Source organism: Diadema setosum, chromosome 1 (assembly GCF_964275005.1).
Source record: "Diadema setosum chromosome 1, eeDiaSeto1, whole genome shotgun sequence".
NCBI classification, from domain to species: domain Eukaryota; kingdom Metazoa; phylum Echinodermata; class Echinoidea; order Diadematoida; family Diadematidae; genus Diadema; species Diadema setosum.
The window spans coordinates 24932041-24954527 of NC_092685.1; the positions used below are offsets into that span (position 1 = coordinate 24932041).

The window sequence follows — 22487 nt, forward strand, 5'->3', positions numbered from 1 at the left end:
CACTTTTTCTCCACACCTGTACCTTGAAAATTACTCAATGCCTAAATGTATGAATGATTCAAAGTCAAGTTAAAGTCCTTAAATCCCTAGATACGTGCTCTCCTATTCATCCAATTAAACCTACGTCAAGGAAGGTGAACATTCAACACATTTGTGACAAACTTGTCATTCCAATATTTTGCCAATTTTGTGAAAATGTAATCACAGTGTCCACATGTACTATCTAGACCTATTGGGAAAATCATGCATTATGGCGGAGGCATACCAGTCGCCAAAGCGACATTTCTAGTTTTTTTTTTTTTTTGGTGCACAAAATAATCTATTGTGCGTACTAAGGTCTTTTACGATTTTTTGAGACTATAAAAGCTAACATTATCCTAATGAATCATGTAAACATTTAAGACATCAAGCCAGATACAGATAGGTGCAGTAGGTCTATCATTCCCTGTTGACCAGGTTTATTTACATCGGTATATACATCCGAACACAAACAGGCTTTCTAGCGGTTTTATAAGAGAAGCATATACGCATTTATTCATTGTCTTTTGCTGTTGCACACCGAATGTCTGCCTTTTGAAATGAATATGCAAGTATTCCATTAGAAAAGGGATTAGCCACATTAATATCTTTCTAACCCTAACCCTAGCCCTAACCCTAATCCTTTACAACAGCAAAATAAAATGCTTTTTAGTGTTGACAAATTCACTTTAATAGATGGCAATTATATTTCAGTCATTTATTACTGATCCAGGGACATTTTCCATTTCTGTAACTTCGGCGATGTCATTTCTATTGATCATGTGTATCTACACGTTGTGATTGTAGCTACGCATATTAATGCGTTCATACCTTTACTAACTTGCGATAATGCGAATCGACGCGTTCTGTGTTTACATATTGTATAGACACAAGAGGGCGGTTATTTTTTTTATGCACAAAATTAATCATCTATCGTGCGTACTATAGATGTTTCGCGATTTTTTAGAGACTACAAAAGCTCACATTATGCTAATGAATCATGTACACATTTAAGATGTCAAGCCAGATACAGATAGGTCCAGGATAGGTCTATCATTCCCTGTTGACCAGATTTACATCAGTATATACATCCGAACACAAACAGGCTTTCTAGCGGTTTTATAAGAGAAGCATACACGCATTTATCCATTGTCTTTTGCTGTTGTACATCGAATGTCTGCGTTTTGAAATGAATATGCAAGTATTCCATTACAAAAGGGATCTGCCACATTAATTTCTTTCTAACCCTAACCCTAACCCTAACCCTAACCCTAATCCTTTACAACAGCAAAATAAAATGCTTTTTAGTGTTGACAAATTCACTTTAATAGATGGCAATTATATTTCAGTCATTTATTACTGATCCAGGGACATTTTCCATTTCTGTAACTTCGGCGATGTCATTTCTATTGATCATGTGTATCTACACGTTGTGATTGTAGCTACGCATATTAATGCGTTCATACCTTTACTAACTTGCGATAATGCGAATCGACGCGTTCTGTGTTTTGTATAGACACAAGAGGGCGGTTATTTTTTTTTTATGCACAAAATTAATCATCTATCGTGCGTACTATAGATGTTTCGCGATTTTTTAGAGACTACAAAAGCTCACATTATCCTAATGAATCATATAAACATTTAAGATGTCAAGCCAGATACAGATAGGTCCAGTAGGTCTATCATTCCCTGTTGACCAGATTTACATCAGTATATACATCCGAACACAAACAGGCTTTCTAGCGGTTTTATAAGAGAAGCATACATGCATTTATCCATTGTCTTTTGCTGTTGTACATCGAATGTCTGCGTTTTGAAATGAATATGCAAGTATTCCATTACAAAAGGGATCTGCCACATTAATTTCTTTCTAACCCTAACCCTAACCCTTAACCCTAACCATTTTCAACAGCAAAAGATAATAAATGCGCATATGCTTTAGAGTGAGTTACAGTCAACACTATAAAGCATTTTTGGTAACTATATAGGCCACATAACCCCCCCCCCCTCCCCCCCCCCCCCCCCCGCCGCCTCGCCCAGGGACACTTCCCATTCCTGTTACTTCGGCGATGTCATTTCTATTGAGCATGTGTACCTACACGTTTGGTGGTTATTACGCATAAAATATGCGTTCATTCGATACTTTTACTTGCAATAATGCGAATCTACGCGTTCTATAGTATTACGTATACATGTATTTAAACTCAGGAGGGCGGTTTTTTTTTAGTTTTTTTTTTTTTTTTTTTTTTTTTGGTGCACAAAATAATCTATTGTGCGTACTAAGGTCTTTTACGATTTTTTTAGACTATAAAAGCTAACATTATCCTAATGAATCATGTAAACATTTAAGACATCAAGCCAGATACAGATAGGTCCAGTAGGTCTATCATTCCCTGTTGACCAGGTTTATTTACATCGGTATATACATCCGAACACAAACAGGCTTTCTAGCGGTTTTATAAGAGAAGCATATACGCATTTATTCATTGTCTTTTGCTGTTGCACACCGAATGTCTGCCTTTTGAAATGAATATGCAAGTATTCCATTAGAAAGGGATTAGCCACATTAATATCTTTCTAACCCTAACCCTAACCCTAACCCTAGCCCTAACCCTAATCCTTTACAACAACAAAATAAAATGCTTTTTAGTGGTGACAAATTCACTTTAATAGATGGCAATTATATTTCAGTCATTTATTACTGATCCAGGGACATTTTCCATTTCTGTAACTTCGGCGATGTCATTTCTATTGATCATGTGTATCTACACGTTGTGATTGTAGCTACGCATATTAATGCGTTCATACCTTTACTAACTTGCGATAATGCGAATCGACGCGTTCTGTGTTTACATATTGTATAGACACAAGAGGGCGGTTATTTTTTTTTATGCACAAAATTAATCATCTATCGTGCGTACTATAGATGTTTCGCGATTTTTTAGAGACTACAAAAGCTCACATTATGCTAATGAATCATGTAAACATTTAAGATGTCAAGCCAGATACAGATCAGGTCTATCATTCCCTGTTGACAAGGTTTTTACATCCGAACACAAACAGGCTTTCTAGCGGTTTTATAAGAGAAGCATATACGCATTTATTCATTGTCTTTTGCTGTTGCACACCGAATGTCTGCCTTTTGAAATGAATATGCAAGTATTCCATTACAAAAGGGATTTACCACATTAATCTTTCTAATCCTAACCCTAGCCCTAGCCCTAACCCTAATCCTTTACACCAGCAAAATATAATAAAATTATGGCCTATATGAGTCAAGTTACCAAATTATGGTTTTTAGTGTTGACAAATTCACTCTAATAGATGGCAATTATATTTCAATCATTTATTAATGATCCAGGGACATTTTCCATTCCTGTAAATTCGGCGATGTCATTTCTATTGATCATGTGTATCTACACGTTGTGGTTGTAACTACTTGTACGCATATTTATGCATTCATTTGATACCTTTACTTGCAATAATGCGAATCGACACGTTCTGTGTTTACATGTATTTAGACACAAGAGGGCGGTTATTATTATCATTATTTTTTGATGCACAATCATCTATGATGCACAATCTTTCGCGATTTTCTAGAGACTATAAAAGCTCACATTATCCTAATGAATCATGTAAACATTTAAGATATCAAGCCAGATACAGATAGGTTCAGTAGGTCTATCATTCCCTGTTGACCAGGTTTATTTACATCAGTATATACATTCGAACACAAACAGGCTTTCTAGCGGTTTTATAAGAGAAGCATAACGCATTTTTTATTCATTGTCTTTTGCTGTTGTAAACCGAATGTCTGCCTTTTGAAATGAATATACGAGTATTCCATTACGAAAAGTTTCTGGCCGGCAGTTTCCAATTCAAAGTGGTACAAAAACAGATGTCATCAAGGAAGTATTGCCACATTTTTCTGGATGGCCCATTCTTAGCATCAATCTCCATAAAATCATAATTCGCTCAGCAAAAAAATATTCCAGAAGCACGTGTATTTTATTCTACATAGGGACCGAAACGCTCTTGTCCGTGTTAAGGTTGGGGCGGGAGAGGGGGCGGGGGATGTATGTGGCCTATATGTTTTTAGTTACCAAAAATGCTTTATAGTGTTGACAATAATGCACTCTAATAGATATATTTCAATCATTTATTACTGGATCAGGGACACTTTAAATTCCTGTTACTTCGGCGATGTCATTTCTATCGAGCATGTGTATCTACACGTTTTGATGATTATTACGCATATTCATGCGTTCATTCGATACCGTTACTTGCAATATTGCAAACATACGCGTTCTATACATTAAACACAAGAGGGTGGTTATTCGATGCACAAAAATTTAATAATAATCTATCGTGCGTACTATAGATCTTTCACGATTTTTAGACACTACAAAAGCTCATGATATCGCAATGGATAGTGTAAACATTTAAGACATCAAGCCAGGTACAGGGAGGTCTACTAGGTCTATTATTCACTGCTGACCAGGTTTATTCACATTGGTATATGTATATTTATCAGAACACAAGCAGGCTTTCTAGTGGTTATAAGAGACATAAATATGATTATATTCAATATCTTCTGCTGCTGTAAGCCGTATGTCCGCTTTTTGAAGTGTATATTCCATTACGAAAGGATTCTGCACCGGCAGTTTCCATTCAAAGTGGTAGAAAAACAGATGTTATCAAGAAATTATTGCATCATTAATGTCTTTCAGTGGCCTATTCTGAGCATCAATCTTCACACAATCATATTTCGCTCAGCAAAAATTATTCCAGAGGTAGCTTATTTAGGGACCGGAACGTTCTTGTGTGTGTTAAGGAAGGGAGGGAGATGTTGTGGCCTTTGATAGAAGTTAGCAAATAATGCGTTATATTGTTGACAAATTCACTCATTGTATAGATGGCAATAATCTTTCAATCACGTTTACTACTATATTAGGGATACTTCCCATTTCTGTACTACTGCGATGTAATTTCTGGCGAGTACAATGTATGTTAATTCACACGTTTTGGTGGTTAATAAGCATATTGGTGCATTCGATACCTTTACTGGAAATAATGCGAATGTACGCGTTCTGCGTACATCTAAACAGAAGAGGGCGGTTATTCGATTTGCAGATAATCAATTACGCGTACTACAGATCTTTCATGATTCTGTAGAGAGTATAAAGGGTCACATTAATGTTTACAAGATTATTAGGATTATGTGAGCCTTTAAAATGCTTCAAAATCTCCCACTACATAACGATGGCGAGCTGCTTTTTTTTTCCTTCTATACAGTGCGTATAAGAGCCATTTTCATTGGTACATGTATAGTGTTATATTAAGGTTAGCAACTAATGCTTTATAGTGTTTACAAATCTACTCAAATAGCTGGCAATTATCCCTCACTCATTTATTACTGAATCAGAGACACTTCCCATCCCTGTTACTATAACTGCGATGTCAGTTCTATTGAGCATGTGTATCCACACGTTTTGGTGTTTATCACGCATTTTATACGCGTTCATTCGATACCTTTGATGGTTACAATGCGAATGTATGCGTTTTACGTACGTTCTAACAAAAGTGGGTGGTTCTTCGACGAACAGAATACAGTTTGTAACCTATAAAACGTGCAAACAATAGAACTTTCATGATCGTCTTAATAGTAATATTTGCCTACATAATCGTGATGGAGTTCATGAACACTTTAGACATCGTAGGTGTTTCACACTCAGTTGAGCATTTATTCACATTATCCATTCAAACTGTGGTGGTTACAACGGAAATATATGCATTCTTTATTACCTTTTCTGGTTATGATGCGAATATACGGACTTCACGCACATATCTAAACACAAGTGGACGTTTATTCAATGCAGACGTTTTTGGTTTTTTTATTTAACGTCATACGATATATTTTTTCACGATCGTTATATACAATAGTGGGGAAAAAACATACATAGGCCGATAGAATCATAATGGAACTTAGGAACTTAGAAATCACGCAAGGCACAGATAGGCCGAATCCGTCTTGCACTATAATGAAGCATGTTTGTTCATGTTTATGCACACTTTGTCTTGGTTGTAATCCAAATATACGCATTAATTCACTTCGTTTTGATGATTACAGCGAGAATGCATGCGTCTGAAATGCATAAAGAACCAATACAAGATTCGTAGGTGATATCTAATGTTACGTTTAGACCAATCTAAAATTGTCAACATAATAATAAACACTACCATCCATGATTTATTTTCACGTCGCTACCCTGCTTTGGACTTTCCAGGAATCCTTAGATATTATTATCAGTACCTGGGGATGGACTCGTCAAAACATCATATTGGTACTAATGTGACGTAGAATACACAGCGCCATTAAATGAAATGCTTAAAATATCATTATGTATACGAGGTACATTATTTTATTATCACTTTATGTTGACTTATGTTTCAGTTTAAATATGGACACTTTCATCCAAATTTAAAAAAAAAAAGGATTTGAATATGATCATACATGTAAGTACAATCTGATTGTAATTTATGTTATGAAAGAAGTGTTATGCATATCACAATAACAGAGAAAACTAATTATAAGTGCACATTCTATTATCATCGTACTGAAAATGTTCACTCTGTAACCATTTATTATCATCATACACATTACATGATATCATGGTTACACTGTGTAATAATATCAAATTATAAAAACGACATACTTCTTTTTCTTCTCTTAACCGACAATGTCGATGTACATGACCGTATAAGACCTACTCTTGTTAGAAAAGAGAAAGATATGATTTTACGAATACATGTATCTATCATGTTACACCGATAATGATTTCTCAATCACTCTTAATCATATCATGGAAGCTGGAAATATGCAGATGTCAGTTGAAATCAGTACTGTCTAAAGAAACCAGTTAAATGGAAGGAGTGACAAATAAGCATTGAAACAAAATCATTCATAACGCAGTCATAGGATTATGCCTCATTCACTTTGTCAAAACGTCGGGAAGAACCTCAAACATTAACCACTTCAAATTCTGTCATTCGGAAGTTGTGCATAACTTTATGATCAGCTTAAAGAAAAATACTTGGTATCCCAGAGTACGTAGTCTCCGTTTTATATAGGGCTACAGTTGTAACATATACCTTTACCGGTACGTATAAAATGCAATATATGAGAATATAGTCATGACCGTAATTTCATGTTCACCCGTCTGCTGATGATAAACGCCTAGTTGCAATAAGCATATCTAACAACGCAAAGGATTGCATGGAACTTAATAATAAACGCGTACGGCAGGCTGTCATACGAGATGTATACATGAATACTTTAGCCATGATTTTTTAAATAAAATTTCATAGAGCAATTGAATATCAAAAAAGCTAAAACAATACGAAGAGTATTCAGTGATTCAAGCGGTATATTATCAACGCTTTTTCAGCTGCATGAGGATTCGTATAGCCATTCTAATTGTTCTTGAATTTCTAATGTATAGGCTTAGCAAAATGTGGAAAGGTTACAAATTCGAAAAGGACTTACTTGACTAGGGACAAAACAATCGAAACACATAATAGAAACTAAATATTCACTATTTCATCTCGGAAAATGTAGGACTCTGACAGGAAACATAGATACAATTGTATTGTGGTCAATAGAAATAGGTAAAAGTTGTTTATCACACATTTTCAGCTTAGAGGAGAAAAATAATACATCACCACTACCAGAATGGACAGTTGGTTTTCTTCTAAAAATGACCACTTAGACATACTGTGCATACATTAACAGACATTCACCAGAAGAAAATATGCACACAAAAAAAAATACAGTCTGTCCAAAAAAAAAAAAAAAAAAAAAAAAAAAAAAAAACCCAGAAAGACACCAAGGTAATTTGGTTTTCTGAACCAGGACGGGGACTTTCAGCGACACAGGGTTTGAGAACAAGTGAATAGTAATAATGATAATACTAAACCCAATAGAATACTCCGATAAAAGTTGTAAAACTGCTGCACCCATGTCCTTGTTTTCATGACATCATTTACACAAAATAGCTTTGAACAAAAGGTGTCGACAATTGAAAGTATTTGTATGAGATTGGGTGTGTATGCTCTATTGGTTTCCGTTGTTCACAGACCCGCTGGCCGGAACGTTCCCCTCTCTGTTTTGAAAACTCCATAAAAAAACAAGCGTGGAATTCTTGTTGTTGCGCATGCCATAAAGTGTAGCAGACGGTTGTGCCAGTGTCAGTAAGTATATCGAGTGAGGGTCTCGAACGTGGACACCAAAGCCTGGAAGATAAATGAAAGAGAAACGGTGAGAATATGAACGTTTTTTTTTCCTAATAACGCAAAGTAATAACGAAAATAAACTGCCACTTTGGGCTTGCTGCACGAGTACTCGACTCTGGGATCAACCCGATTTTGATAAATCTAACCTGACCAAGCAAAATAGTAAAAAATTAATTACACTTGAAAGAAAAGTCATGGACTTTTAATCTCTATAATATTTGGAAACTTTGATTTGTATTCTGCAAATGAGGACTCAGTAAGCTAATGATGACGTAAATCCACTTTTTTTTTCTATTAAAGTAAATTGAATCGGAAATATTTCAATTCTTTTAGATGTACATTAATAATCGCAAATGTCCATAAAATTAGCTACAGTGAACAGAGATATAAAAATTTATTACAATAATAGTTTATGTCTACATTTCTATTGACAGCTGAATAATATCTAAACGAACATTACGTTAAAAACAATTAAATTTCGTTGTAGTCATATCAAACGGTTGAATGTAAAGAATGTATAAATTCCCATTCATAAAATTCACAGCACTACAAAAGTTCTGCATTTCTTCATATCTGATTTTAGGGAGGTTAACATAATTAGAACAAGAAAAAACAAAACAAAATAACAAAGACATCTATGCTTAACTGTATTTGAAATGGATTTGAATAGATAATTACAGAGTACTACAGTTTACACTAACTAATCATCAGTTGCTGGACTGGGCGCAACCCAAATGAAACAGCGTTTTCATATCAAGGCGGAAAAAATATCAGAATATACGAAATGTGCAATTTCAAATATCTACATGACACTAAAAAAGTAAGTATCCCAAGTAACACAAACACAAATTGATGAAGTTTCAGTAAAATATAGAATTCAGAACCAACAGAGAATTACTATTTGAATAATAAATTTCGAACAGTAAAAACAATGTAAAAAAAAACTTACGTGCTACAGTAAATAACAGGTACAAGTTCGGCCGTAACAGGAACAGTGACAGCAACTGTTCATGGCATCACAAATTAATAGCAAAACAAAAACCAAACCAAACAAAATAAAACAAGATTTTATAAAATAATCTGACGAACGAAAAAAAAAGAAGAAGAAGAAAAAGCCACAAACATTTGAACGTGCACTCCTGGATAGCTGCTGCCCCGGCGTCAGAAGTTCGAAGGCGTTCGCTTTCAGCGGTTTCTCCGGGTATTGTTTTTTCGCTTTCAGTTCGTTATTCCGAATGTTCGTAAAATACGGGAAGGTTTGTTAATATACAAACGAAACTCCAACGAAACGACTAACGAAACGACAATCGACCTTCGGAATAACAAACGCCACATACAAAAATTGTGTTCGAATGAAGCAAGCCTTTTCCACTTTCGACCTAAGGAATGTAACTGTCGGTATTCGCAATTTGCGTGTTTCGGAATAGCGAACCCTCGGAATAATAAATCTTTCGAAATTAACATCATCCGGAAACAGAGATCAATGAGATAATAAAAAAAAAAAGAATGATTGATCGCATAATTATCGTAACACGATAAAAATCAGATAAATGTCAACACCATTTGTTGAAAAAAGAAAACGAGATGTAAATTTCAACTCAACGTGTTCAAAACAAAAATACAACGAATTTCACCGCCATATTATGTTAATAAACTACGTAGTTATAGCGAAGTGATAAATCATTTCACTTGGCTAATATTTTTACGACCAGCCTTATTTTTTTTTTCATTGTTGACTTTTTTTTTTTAGTCGGGAAGATGTTCATCATCGTGGTAGAAACTGAAGGAAATAAAGCGGATCTTCTGTCTCACCAAGCGAGGTAAACACGAAAAAAAAATAAACACTACTTTGCCAGACAAAGGTGAGACGAAGGCGTAAAACGTTTGAACGTGCACTCCTGGATAGCTGTTGCCCCGGCATCAGAAGTTCGAAGGCGTTAGCTTCCAGCGCTTTCTCCGGGTATTGTTTTTTTCGCTTTCAGTTCGTTATTCCGAATGTTCGTTATTTCAAAGGTTTTCCGAATGCTTGTTATCTCAAAGGTTCGCTTATTCCGGCTATTCATTAGCCGGAAAATAAGGGAAGGTTTGTTAATCTAGAATAACGAAACTCCAACGAAACGACTAACGAAACGACAATCGACCTTCGGAATAACAAACGCCATCACATACTAAAATTGTGTTCGAATGAAGCAAGCCTTTTCCACTTTCGACCTGAGGAATATAACTATCGGTATTCGCAATTTGCGTGTTTCGGAATAACGAACCCTCGGAATAATAAACCTTTCGAAATTAACATCACCCGGAAACAGAGAACAATGAGATAATAATAATAAAAAAAAATGATTGATCGCATAATTATCGTAACACGATAAAAATCAGATAAACGTCAACACCATTTTGTTAAATAGAAAACGAGATAAATTTCAACTCAACGCGTTCAAAACAAAAATACAACGAATTCCAACGTCATGTTAAGTTAATAAACTAAGAAGTTATAGCCAAGAGATAGATCATTTCACTTGGAGAACATTTTACGACCAGCCTTATTTTTTTTTTTCATTGTTGACTTTTTTTTTTTTTAGTCGGGAAGATGTTCATCATCGTGGTAGAAACTGAAGGAAATAAAGCGGATCTTCTGTCTCACCAAGCGAGGTAAACACGAAAAAAAATAAACACTACTTTGCCAGACAAAGGTGAGACGAAGGCGTAAAACGTTTGAACGTGCACTCCTGGATAGCTGTTGCCCCGGCATCAGAAGTTCGAAGGCGTTAGCTTCCAGCGCTTTCTCCGGGTATTGTTTTTTTCGCTTTCAGTTCGTTATTCCGAATGTTCGTTATTTCAAAGGTTTTCCGAATGCTTGTTATCTCAAAGGTTCGCTTATTCCGGCTATTTATTAGCCGGAAAATAAGGGAAGGTTTGTTAATCTAGAATAACGAAACTCCAACGAAACGACTAACGAAACGACAATCGACCTTCGGAATAACAAACGCCATCACATACTAAAATTGTGTTCGAATGAAGCAAGCCTTTTCCACTTTCGACCTGAGGAATATAACTATCGGTATTCGCAATTTGCGTGTTTCGGAATAACGAACCCTCGGAATAATAAACCTTTCGAAATTAACATCACCCGGAAACAGAGAACAATGAGATAATAATAATAAAAAAAAATGATTGATCGCATAATTATCGTAACACGATAAAAATCAGATAAACGTCAACACCATTTTGTTAAATAGAAAACGAGATAAATTTCAACTCAACGCGTTCAAAACAAAAATACAACGAATTCCAACGTCATGTTAAGTTAATAAACTAAGAAGTTATAGCCAAGAGATAGATCATTTCACTTGGAGAACATTTTACGACCAGCCTTATTTTTTTTTTCATTGTTGACTTTTTTTTTTTAGTCGGGAAGATGTTCATCATCGTGGTAGAAACTGAAGGAAATAAAGCTGATCTCCTGTCTCACGAAGCGAGGTTAAAAAAAAATTAAAAAAAAATCATTTTGTCGCGATTACCTCGCTTCGTGATACAGAAGATCAGCTTTATTTCCTTCAGACTTTTTTTTTTTTTGTATGAAAAGGAGGTGCCGCAATTTAGTTTCAACGTTTGAGGAAACATGTATTAGCGGAAAAATGAGCAAAGAAAATGGGATTCTATCGTGAATGTGTCCGATTTTCTTTGCTCATTTACCACTGGTAAAATATATTCATTTCTATGGTCAGTTTCCTTCTGTTTGCGTTTTAGAAAAAAAAAATACAGATGTGTAACGATTTACTTGACGGACATAATAAAAACAGTTCTGACACCTCGTTTTCATAACTTTGAGAATCAATAATGAAGGATAAATTCGGTAGACCGTTTGGAACAGCAATATACAAAGTGAATGGCTAATTAACAAGTGCAAAACGTCTGTAAATCGATGTAGAACAACAACGAATCAACAGGTCATTTATGTAACTGAGAGCCCGGACAATCTATATTACCAGACACTTATTTTCTGTTGCCGTGAATTCCGTCCTCAGAGGCTGAAAAGCGAGCGAAAAGAAAAGGCACCAATTATTCACAAAGATCTTAACATTACGAGTGTAAAGAACTAAGTGAATCACTCTCTTCTGTTCCACTGCAAAATTAATATTGTGTTTCAATGCGACATTTTGCGCGGCGCAAAATCGCATTGCAGTTACGCGCGATACTTTCACTTAGGCGCCGTAGATGGCGCTAGACAATTTAACCGGAGGAGATCCGCCGGTCGGTGCGTTCGCGTTGAAACGTGTTTGCGTACGCGTTACCGATGCGCGGTTCTACGCGTAGGTAAGTTTAACGCGATCAGCACTGTACCATTATGTATGATTTTCATGAAAAAATGCAGAAATTAAAATCACAATGAAACTGAAACAGTTCCTGCTTACAATTGTATGAAAATATCTTGGACATTAAGAGTGAATCCAACACACATCAAATGCCAATGATATGAATTAACTATGATTAATTATTTAATTGAGAGCACACAATTAACAGACATAAATAACAAGCTGAACACATTGAATCGGAACAATTTAACAAATGTTGTCAGGATTACACAGTGTTTAACTAGTGATGAAATAAACTGCTGACATATTATTAAAAATAATTCCATGATATTTCTGTTTTGATGCTGAGCCATGTATATTCAAAGGCTCGTATAGTTTTGGTTGAGACTCGACTTCAGGTTTTTAACATTTTTGTGTGAGATAATGAGAAACCTCTTATGAAATATGAAAGAGCATGTAATTCAAAGAGGAATTCAACATTTATGTGATGAAAATTGGTTATGAAATGGCTGAGATACCAAAAAAAGTGCAGTACTAATAAATGTGGGACCCACACTTTATTATGATCGCTTTGTTTTACTTTGTTTTTGGATGTCGCAGCCATTCCAAAACCGATTTTCATCAAATAATCTTTGAATTCCTCTTAGAATGGTATGCTCTGTACCATTTCATAAGTGGTTTCTTGGTATCTCACAAAAAGTTGAAAGCCAAATCCTCAGCTCCACCAATACTGTACCATCCCTTTAAGCACATTCTCTCTGCACACAGGATTGTGATTTTAGACATTCTGACACATCACAACATAGAAGAGAGAATACATATGTATTCCAAAAAATCAGTAAGTCAAGAGCACAATTATTAATGCTTTTCCTTCCTTTGTAAATATGAGCAAATACCCGTTGCTGATCATCATTAATATTATGACTTGAGGAGAATTTAATACAAATTTGCCTCTCAAACTTCACTGAAGGCCAGATAAAGATGAACATTTTTAAAAATGTGACACAAAGTACCTTAAAGGGAACAATAAATCATTCTTTTATTTACATCTATGAAAAGGCTAGTGCTTTGTTTCGTTTTTGCTTTTTCAAATAAAGAAAGTTGGTCTAGACACCAACGAGATATAAACCGCAATGCTGGACAGACAAACTTGGAGTGCCATTGTGGATCGAGAACACCACTCGAATTAAGCAAGTAAGCAAGCAAATAAAGAATATTCTTGATGTTTTAAGCCTGGGATATCTCATTTTCACTCTCATCAAGCTCACATGCAATGGCTTTCCAACAGATGTCTTCAATGCTGTAAGAAGTAGTTTCAAAGCTGACGTTTTCTGTAACATTACTTTACCTGAGACACAAATGAAAAGTTTTCAGGAGAATGTCCAGATCCCAAATGCACCATGTCTGTTGTTGGTATTTTGTGTGTGGGAGGGTGGGGGTGGGGTGGAGCAAGGGTGGTTTTGAAATGCAAACAAGGCCACTGCAATGGTCACCTAAAAGGCCACATGACTGGGTTTCTCCGCGCGTAGGCGTGGCCCGTCTATCCCTCAGTGACCTTCGTGTATCTATCATATGCAAAGTTCTGCCACTGCTGGTACACTTCCATTGTGCGCAAGTCAATAGGGACTTTGACCCCTGTAGTGTCAGTCAGACAGGTATTCAAATGAATGGGAATCTGCATGACAATGCACACACTGGGGTTCTCTAACCTTATATGGAAGAAGCTCTCCTTGAATATTTAACCACTGGCTTTTCGTTATTGTTGTTGTTTTTTTTTTATTGAAACGGTAAACAAGCACACTGACTCACTATATGCACTTATTCATAATGAGGCTTACTCAAAATAAACTACATCAATGCCTAAATTGGCACTTCTTTAAGATAAAGGTACAAACTGTCTCAGTGACTTCATGCCACCTAAGCAGACTGGTCAAGCTTTCAATTTTTGCTTTTGTCATCCAGTAGTGGTTACCCTATGTGAGCCTGGTGAGAGTGAAAATGAGATACTTTTGACTAAAAACATAAACCATATTCTTTATTACCCCCCGCTGGGGAAACTTGCCCATTTGTACAAATATTTATATTCTATCACCCAAGTGACAATACCTGCCAAGTTTGTTGAAAATTTGACAATACAATCTCAAGAAAATGAAAATGTACAATTAAGGCCCATTTTGGACCCTCCCCCCCCCCCCCTTTTAGGGCTCCAAGGGGGGGGGGGGGGGGTCACCTGTGGATCTGCCATGAACAAACTTGATAACTATGGTCATCAATGTACTTACTCACAGAATTAATTTACCACTTCTGGTTCAAGAGATTTTTTTAGATACCTTCTTTTTTTTTGGGGGGGGGGGGGAAGGTGGGGGGTCCCCCCAGGGGAGCATGGTGCCATTTGAACAAATTGAGATCCTATACCCCTAGGGATGCTACCTGCCAAGTTTGGTGAAAATCCACGATGGGGTTTTCAAGCAGCTGATCAAGAATATTCAAAATGAAGATATATTTCTGTGATGTTAAAGGAGACCTCCGGATGATTTTCAGATTTTTATATTTGTACAACTATAAATTAGTTATACTGAGGACAGAGTTTCAGAATTTGTAATGATTGGGATGAAGAATAAGAATATTTTCAAAATTTAGAATAAATTGCAATGAACAAGGATGATGACATGGCAGAGTCACCATAAGAATGCATGAGTTGGGGCTCAAGGAAGCAGAACAAAAGAAGAAGGCATGCATAGATTATACACAGGTGAACTCGCAAGCAAGCGGTATTGTAATGGAATTACACTGCTACATTTCTGAAATATGTGAACCTCCTATGTCATCATCCTTGTTCAGTGTAATTTGTTTAAGGTTTTTCAAAGTATTGTTTCTCTGCTCAAGAACCACAGTAAATTCCACAAATCTATACATGGAGTTGTTGATTTATGTACAACATGATGTGAAATTATGAAAATCGTCTGGAATGTCCCTTTAATGGCATTGTGAACAATTCATGAACATCTGGTTGGTGAATTTCATTCGGTTTTCTTTCCTTGCTTGCTTGATTAATTCATTAAATAGGGATTGCTCACTCCTTATCCTCTGTATTTTTCCCCTTTCCAGCCTCCCCCCCCCCCTCAAAAAAAAACACACACAAAAAAAAAAACAACAACAACATGAAAAGAGACTTCTTTTATCAACTGAAAAGCTACAGTGAATGGTCTTTGTCTGCCTGGCTTTGGTGTGCATATTATCCTACTTAAGAAAAATCATAATTTATAATGTCTGGTCAGTTCAACTGGCCATCCAGACAGAGAAATCAAAGATGCAATACTCACTCATTAGTTGCAGGGAATTTCATTTGATGTGAGAGCGTTCGGACAGGTACATGTGAATCCCGTCTCCGGCGTCGGCAGGCACAGGTTCCTACACCCACCATTCTGTGCAGCGCAGCGGTTGTTACCTGAGAAAGGAAAATCAACAACATCATCACTTTAAAATTTTTGAATTAACACGTTGGAAATCTCCACATTTGTTTTGTTGTTGTTGGGCTTTTTTTCTTTTTAGACAGATGAATTCAATTCTAGTTGACATTCATATTCCACATCTGTATTTACTCGAATCAAATCATGAAGTTGTCCTTTCTGTTTTTCGATTCATTGCTGCCATTCATTCGTATCAAACTTCTTTGTAATATTACTCTTATTTTTCTTAGGCCTTAATCAAAGTACATGTATTCCATAAAGGTTATAACAAATGTTACAGAACACATTCAGAGGGAAAAAGCATCAAATACAATACAAATTCGTCCAAGCATGATTCACAAATTAGTAACTTTTTTTTTCATTTGGTAAGAACATTACATTGCTGGGGCGACAAGACCTCGTATCTACAAAACGTCAAATGTTCAGGAGAGCAAAAAAAACCCCCAAAAACATGGCAACCATAGCACGATATCGATTTGGATATCCTTTCCTTTGACATGCCGTGATGGCTTTATTTTTGTGGTAAGACAGCTAGGATTCGGACAGGGCATCACTTAACTGATCATCTGACCATTAATCCAAAAATGTCATTTTCACCAGAATTTGAGATACAAGGTCTTGTCACCCCAGCGACGATATATACTGAAGGTCTGTCCAATTAAAAAGAAAATGAGAGATGATTTTTACCTGCAGGACAGGCAGTGACAGCAGCAAGGCCGTAGACCTTGCCATTGCCTCCCCTTGGCAAGGAGTAGGTCTCTGCCTCCTGGCCACCATTCTTGTTGATGGACTCGATCTTGTTTCTGAGGACAAGCACACGGGGAAAGGTGATCGATCAATCACACACGAGTCGTATGAGCAAATGTTTTTCAACGTAATTCAATTTAAGCTATTTCTGCGACTTATTTTTCAAAAATGCAATGCACAACCAAAAATACAAAAACAACTTAGAGATTTTGGTAGAATATGAAAAATCTAATTTTACAAAGAAATTGAGTAATCATTTAGATATAAAATACAACAGATTGTTGCATTTTCTCTTTCATGAAATAAATCATGAACTCTGCTTCAAATGCCATCAATGACTTTTCTGGTCAGACACTTATCAACTGCCATGACTAGATCAGACACAGCTAAAGATGGTGCACCTTACTATCTTTAATCCATTTAATGCTACAATTTGAAAGATGAATCAGACAGAGTGGATGAAAATGTTGTTTCACAACCATGCTAAAGGTAGCTTTGGACTTCTAAAAAAGGGATTTATGAGAAAGAAGATAGTTTAAACCAGTCATTTTATAAAATATCACGAACATTTGAATATCATCCATTACTGAAAGAGTTGTCATGATTCAGTTTATGAGGAGTAAACCTGAGAATCAGATAGCTTTGCTGAGTTATATTGAAATGATGCCACCACTAAGATCTTATAATTTATCACAGCATTATCATAATACCATCTTTATGACTAGACTTTTATTCATTTTGCCATCAAGGTTGGATTCAGACTGTGAAAATCACAACAAAAATCAAACAAACTCTGGTATGAACATCACACAATCACATATCCATTGAAAGAGTGGTATTTAACACAACATGTCCATCAATGTCAAACTTTTTCGCCACAATCTGCTTTGAGAGGATTTTTGAAAATTTTAATGAGATTTATCTCATAACTCACATTTGCCAGGCAGTCCAGTAGAGGTTGTAACCCATTGAGGTCATTGCGAATGGATACTGTGCATTGTTGTAGACAGTGTACCTGCTTTGTGGGTCACCGTTCAAGTTCATGCACTCCACCTTCGAGGTACCTGGTATAAAAATTTAGACAGTGAGCTTCTGTTATCAAAAATAGAAGGAACTGTAGTGGGAACAATTAACATGAAGAGATGTAGTGAATCTTACGATGTAAACATCTTTTGAATGTATGCACATATCTATGAGCAACAAAACTTGCAGAAAACATATCAACCCTCTTTACATTTAAAATATTCTAAATTATGTAGGTGTCTACTTGGAATACTGCAACAATTTAACATATTATGTGTAGGGCCTATATCTGCAACCTCATTCTTAGGATTACATCTTTGCATTTTAACTTCTTAGTACTTGGGAAGCACTGTTCATGGGCACTGAAATATCTATCAAACTGCTGCACACGATGACACTACAGCTGCCCTACTTGATGGGGGCAGATCACATAATCTCAAATGTTACTGGCAGTGCTAAAAAAAAAGAAAGAAAATAAAAGAAATGAAATTTTTAAGTTTTGACCTTGAGTTCAGGTATAATTTTATGGATATATCCATCTTAGAATCAATTCAATTTCTTCTTTTTTTTTCAGTCACATTTTGTGCCTGCATTCAATATGACCAACTTTTGTCTAACATCTTATTTTAGAGATAAGAAAAAATGACAAACTTTGCTTGGCCTGGAATGTTGACCTTTGTAAACACCCTTTCCCATTAAGGTCAACATTCCAGGCCAAGCAAAGTTTATCTTCCAATGCCACCCCTTCCTCTCACCACTCTTTCTCCCCAACCCTCACCCCTCCGCCATCTTCCAAACTGAGACCACTTGCCTGCATCAGCCCAGCAGAGGAGCTGGGAGACGGTATCTATGGTGAGACCGTTGGGCATCACAAGGTTGGAGTCCACCATGACCTCTCGGTTGGTCCCATCCATGAAGGACCTCTCGATCTTCGGATATCTGCGGCCCCAATCTGCCCAGTAAAGGTACCTGTACAAGCGGCAGGTAAGAGTTGAGTAATTCCATCACAGGCATCTTCTGACAATATATTCAGATAAAGAAAATGCGTATTGCAAGGTCCTACAAGCTACCTAGTGGTTCTGATATTGAATCAATGAAGCTTTGAAGAAACTGCACTTGACTGATAATTATCACATGGTAAAAAAAGAAAGAAAATTAGTGCATGATGCGATTCACCAACATCAATTTTCCCACTGAAATTTCTGTTACGATAGATCGCTTCTGTAACGGTTTACAAGTACCTAGTATGGTGACATTCTTTCATAGGTATCCAGATGGCGAAGTTTCAAACTGCTGTACTTATTTGCCTTCTTATGTATCTATACTTCTGCACTCTAATTCCATGCCCGTGCTTTTCAATATTTGTCAACCTGAGGCCAATTTTGGCTTCTGCTAACTTTTTCAGGCCCAGTTACATGTGTACATTGAATACAAATCTTTTTGATCTTCATTTTGGGAAGACATTGCGGCCCATCTGTGAGAACTTCGCGGCCCGCTAGTTGAGAAGTACAGTTCTATACTATATGTCCACCTGGAAATCATTTCACAGCTACGTCAATGAGGATAAATTATTTTCATTGTCAAGCCACCACAGCGTTATACATTTATACAGTGTATAAAAGCTGTAAGTGGTGATTCTACAGCAGTGGTGATTCTACAGCAGTGCTACTTTGTAACTCGGGTGTGAGAGACGTTACATATATAATTTTTTTAAATGACAATGCAGAACTATATCCCACAAAAGTGACAAGCACAGAAATGTTTACACTCCATTCACCATTTCTACATAAAAGCTTTCAATTATTTGTAATGTAATATCAGCTAGGCTCATGGAATTAATGAAAGAGAACAATAGAAAAACTAGAGAGGAGCTATGCACATTTGGTTGGAAAAAAAAAGAAAAGAAAAAGGAAAGAGGTTGAGGCACATCCATATCTTACCCTCCGACAGGATCGACCACGATGGCTCTGGGGTTCTCTAGGTCTGTGTCAAAGAGAACGTGTCTATTCCTGCCATCCAAGTTGGCAACCTCGATGCGGTCGTTGCCAGAGTCGGTCCAGTATATGTTTCGGCTGAGGTGATCAATGGCAATACCCTCCGGACTGCTGAGACCTGTGATATGTTGAAGTGGTACGTCAAAATTTACATATCTTGATTTTACTGTTCCCGGGGCCAGTTTTTTTTACAAGGATGTCTGGAATAACTGACTTCAGTTACTACGGAAAAAAACACCCTAGATTACTCAGAGCTGAACTTTGTTTTCCCTCTCTTGACTGCTTTTTAATTACATCTATTGTACTTGCAATAGTTACAATCATCTGTATGCCCTGGTCTTATCCAATGAGTGACTATAGCTCCTCTTTGATATCTGAGGAAGGTATGAACAGTGCTGCATTCGCTAGAAAATATATCATAATGAATAAACATGCAATGTACTGAGAGGCTCCAGTTGAAATGATAGATTCTGATGTGGCATGAAATAGCACTGTTTTCTTGTGAGGGGCAGAGATCCACAGAGAATAATGCAGTCTTTATCACTGAGGAATCAATAATTTCACTGGTGGCTCAAAAGAGCGCAAAATATATTTGTTTTATATCCCTCCAATAAATCAAAAGATAATAAAATTGTTAAAATAAAAAGCTTTACATAGTCCAGTGCAAACAATCAGTGTACTGCCGTGCAGTGGACGCGATTTACCCTATGGTCTATGAGGCTGATACCAAATAGCACTTTATACATGCTATCGATGAAAAACATAGATTGATTTCGTATGATGTTACATTAATGGTACAATGCACTATACCATGATTATCACATCACGATACAGCGCATTTTTCTCTATTAGCATTTAGTCTTCAACATCATCGACGACACAGAAAAATTATGTTTGGTCACATGATGCTGTGTAGACCAATCACTGAAGAGGATTTCACTAGTAAAAGATATATCTTGGTAATAATGAATGAGAGTGAACATACTTGTGTTGACAACAACGCTGGCATCCCTGCCATCCATGGATGACCTCATGATGGTGCGGCCAGAGATGTCGCTCCAGTACACCTTCTCCTCCTGGCAGTCGTAGGCCACGCCCACCACCGTCTGGCGGGTGCGCATGAAGACCTTGTTGCCGCTCTGGCCGTCCAGGGGCCTGTACATCACCGACATTCCCTGGCCGTAGACGAGGGCACCCTCCGCCTGGGGCAGACCTGAGACATAGAACGAGACAGAAGAGAGAGAGAAAAAAAAAAAACCCAAAAAAGTAGAGAAGTAGGTAGGCAAAGTGAGGCAGAGGGAATAAGGAGTTAGTGTGTATATATGTGCGTTTGTGTGAGTGTTTGCGTGTGAGTGTATGTGTAAATAGAAAGAGGAATATGCGGATAAGAGGAGAGGGCAAAGAGAGAGAGTAAAATGAAGTACAGTGGACTCCCATTATAACGTAGTCCTCGGGACCAGCAGTTTTCTTTCGTTATATCAAAATTTCATATAACCGAACATATAAACAATTAAAAATACACAGAGTGGATAACATTGCCGGCTAAATTTTTACTGCATTATAAACAGAATTTCATTATAACCATGTTCGTTATAATGGGAGTGCACTGTGGTATTTCTAATCATCCAAATTGATAGCAATAAACAAACATTTATTAAAATATAAACAATATCTCACCCAACAGCAAACAAATGATATACAGTGCCCTCCCATAATAACAAACTCGATGATAATGAAATTTGGTTATAACTGAGTAAAAATTGAGGTCCCCAAATTATATATATACATACATCTTTATATACCTTATATGTTCGCCTATTAAGAAATTTCAATATAACATAAGAAAAAACTGCCGGTCCCGAGGAGTTCCTTACAACAGGAGTCGCCTGTGCATGAATCTGTGTGATATGATGCCTAGTTACAACAACTGCAGCACTTGGCAAAAATTCTGTATATTTGACTGAAAACAGAAAATTCACAATTGTATACTCTTTGAGCAAAAATGTTAATCCTTTCTTACTGATGATAGAAAACTGTTCTAGGTAGGTCAGTATGTGGTGTATTCTATAAATCTGATTTACATCTATATTATATATATATATATATATATATATTTTTTTTTTTTTTTTTAAATCATTATCAGTTGAACATCAAAATAGCTAAAATTTATTTTTTTTTAATTACCTTCACAAGTGAATCCATTTCCTCTAAAGCCACTCCTACAGTAGCAGGTGTAGGAACCACGTGTGTTGTAGCACTGGGCGTTGGGATCGCAGGCAATTTCCACCCCCTCAACACACTCGTTTATGTCTAGATATCAAAATAATGAAAATGTCATGGCAATGATTATATCAATGTTACTATCGTACAGGTACCATAACTATGAATGTTTGCTACTTTATGATTATTTCTACCACTAATATAATTGTTGTTGATGACATTATCACTTTTATCATTACTAGTACGATCATTACCATCATTACTTTCCTCGTCATCAACAAAACCATCAACATCACCATCATTGCCTTCCATCATCATCATTATTATTATCATTATCATCATCATCACCATCACCATCATCAGTTTGCTATTCTTAATACCGTTCAACATTAGAACACTGAATTTTC

At 36.4% G+C, this 22487-nt stretch overlaps 1 protein-coding gene across 1 annotated transcript in view; it reads right to left on the reverse strand.

The window, feature by feature from the left end:
* LOC140228806 (nidogen-1-like) overlaps positions 1 to 22487 on the reverse strand; it is an 87337-nt gene that overhangs the window by 19066 nt on the left and 45784 nt on the right. The window contains exons 15-21 of the mRNA XM_072309083.1: positions 22045 to 22170; positions 20846 to 21073; positions 19807 to 19978; positions 18678 to 18835; positions 17778 to 17907; positions 16784 to 16899; positions 15950 to 16074 (exon numbers count right to left, since the gene is read on the reverse strand). Coding sequence (XP_072165184.1) covers positions 15953 to 16074; positions 16784 to 16899; positions 17778 to 17907; positions 18678 to 18835; positions 19807 to 19978; positions 20846 to 21073; positions 22045 to 22170 — 1052 coding nt within the window. The 3' untranslated portion in view covers positions 15950 to 15952. The remainder of the gene's footprint in view (positions 1 to 15949; positions 16075 to 16783; positions 16900 to 17777; positions 17908 to 18677; positions 18836 to 19806; positions 19979 to 20845; positions 21074 to 22044; positions 22171 to 22487) is intronic.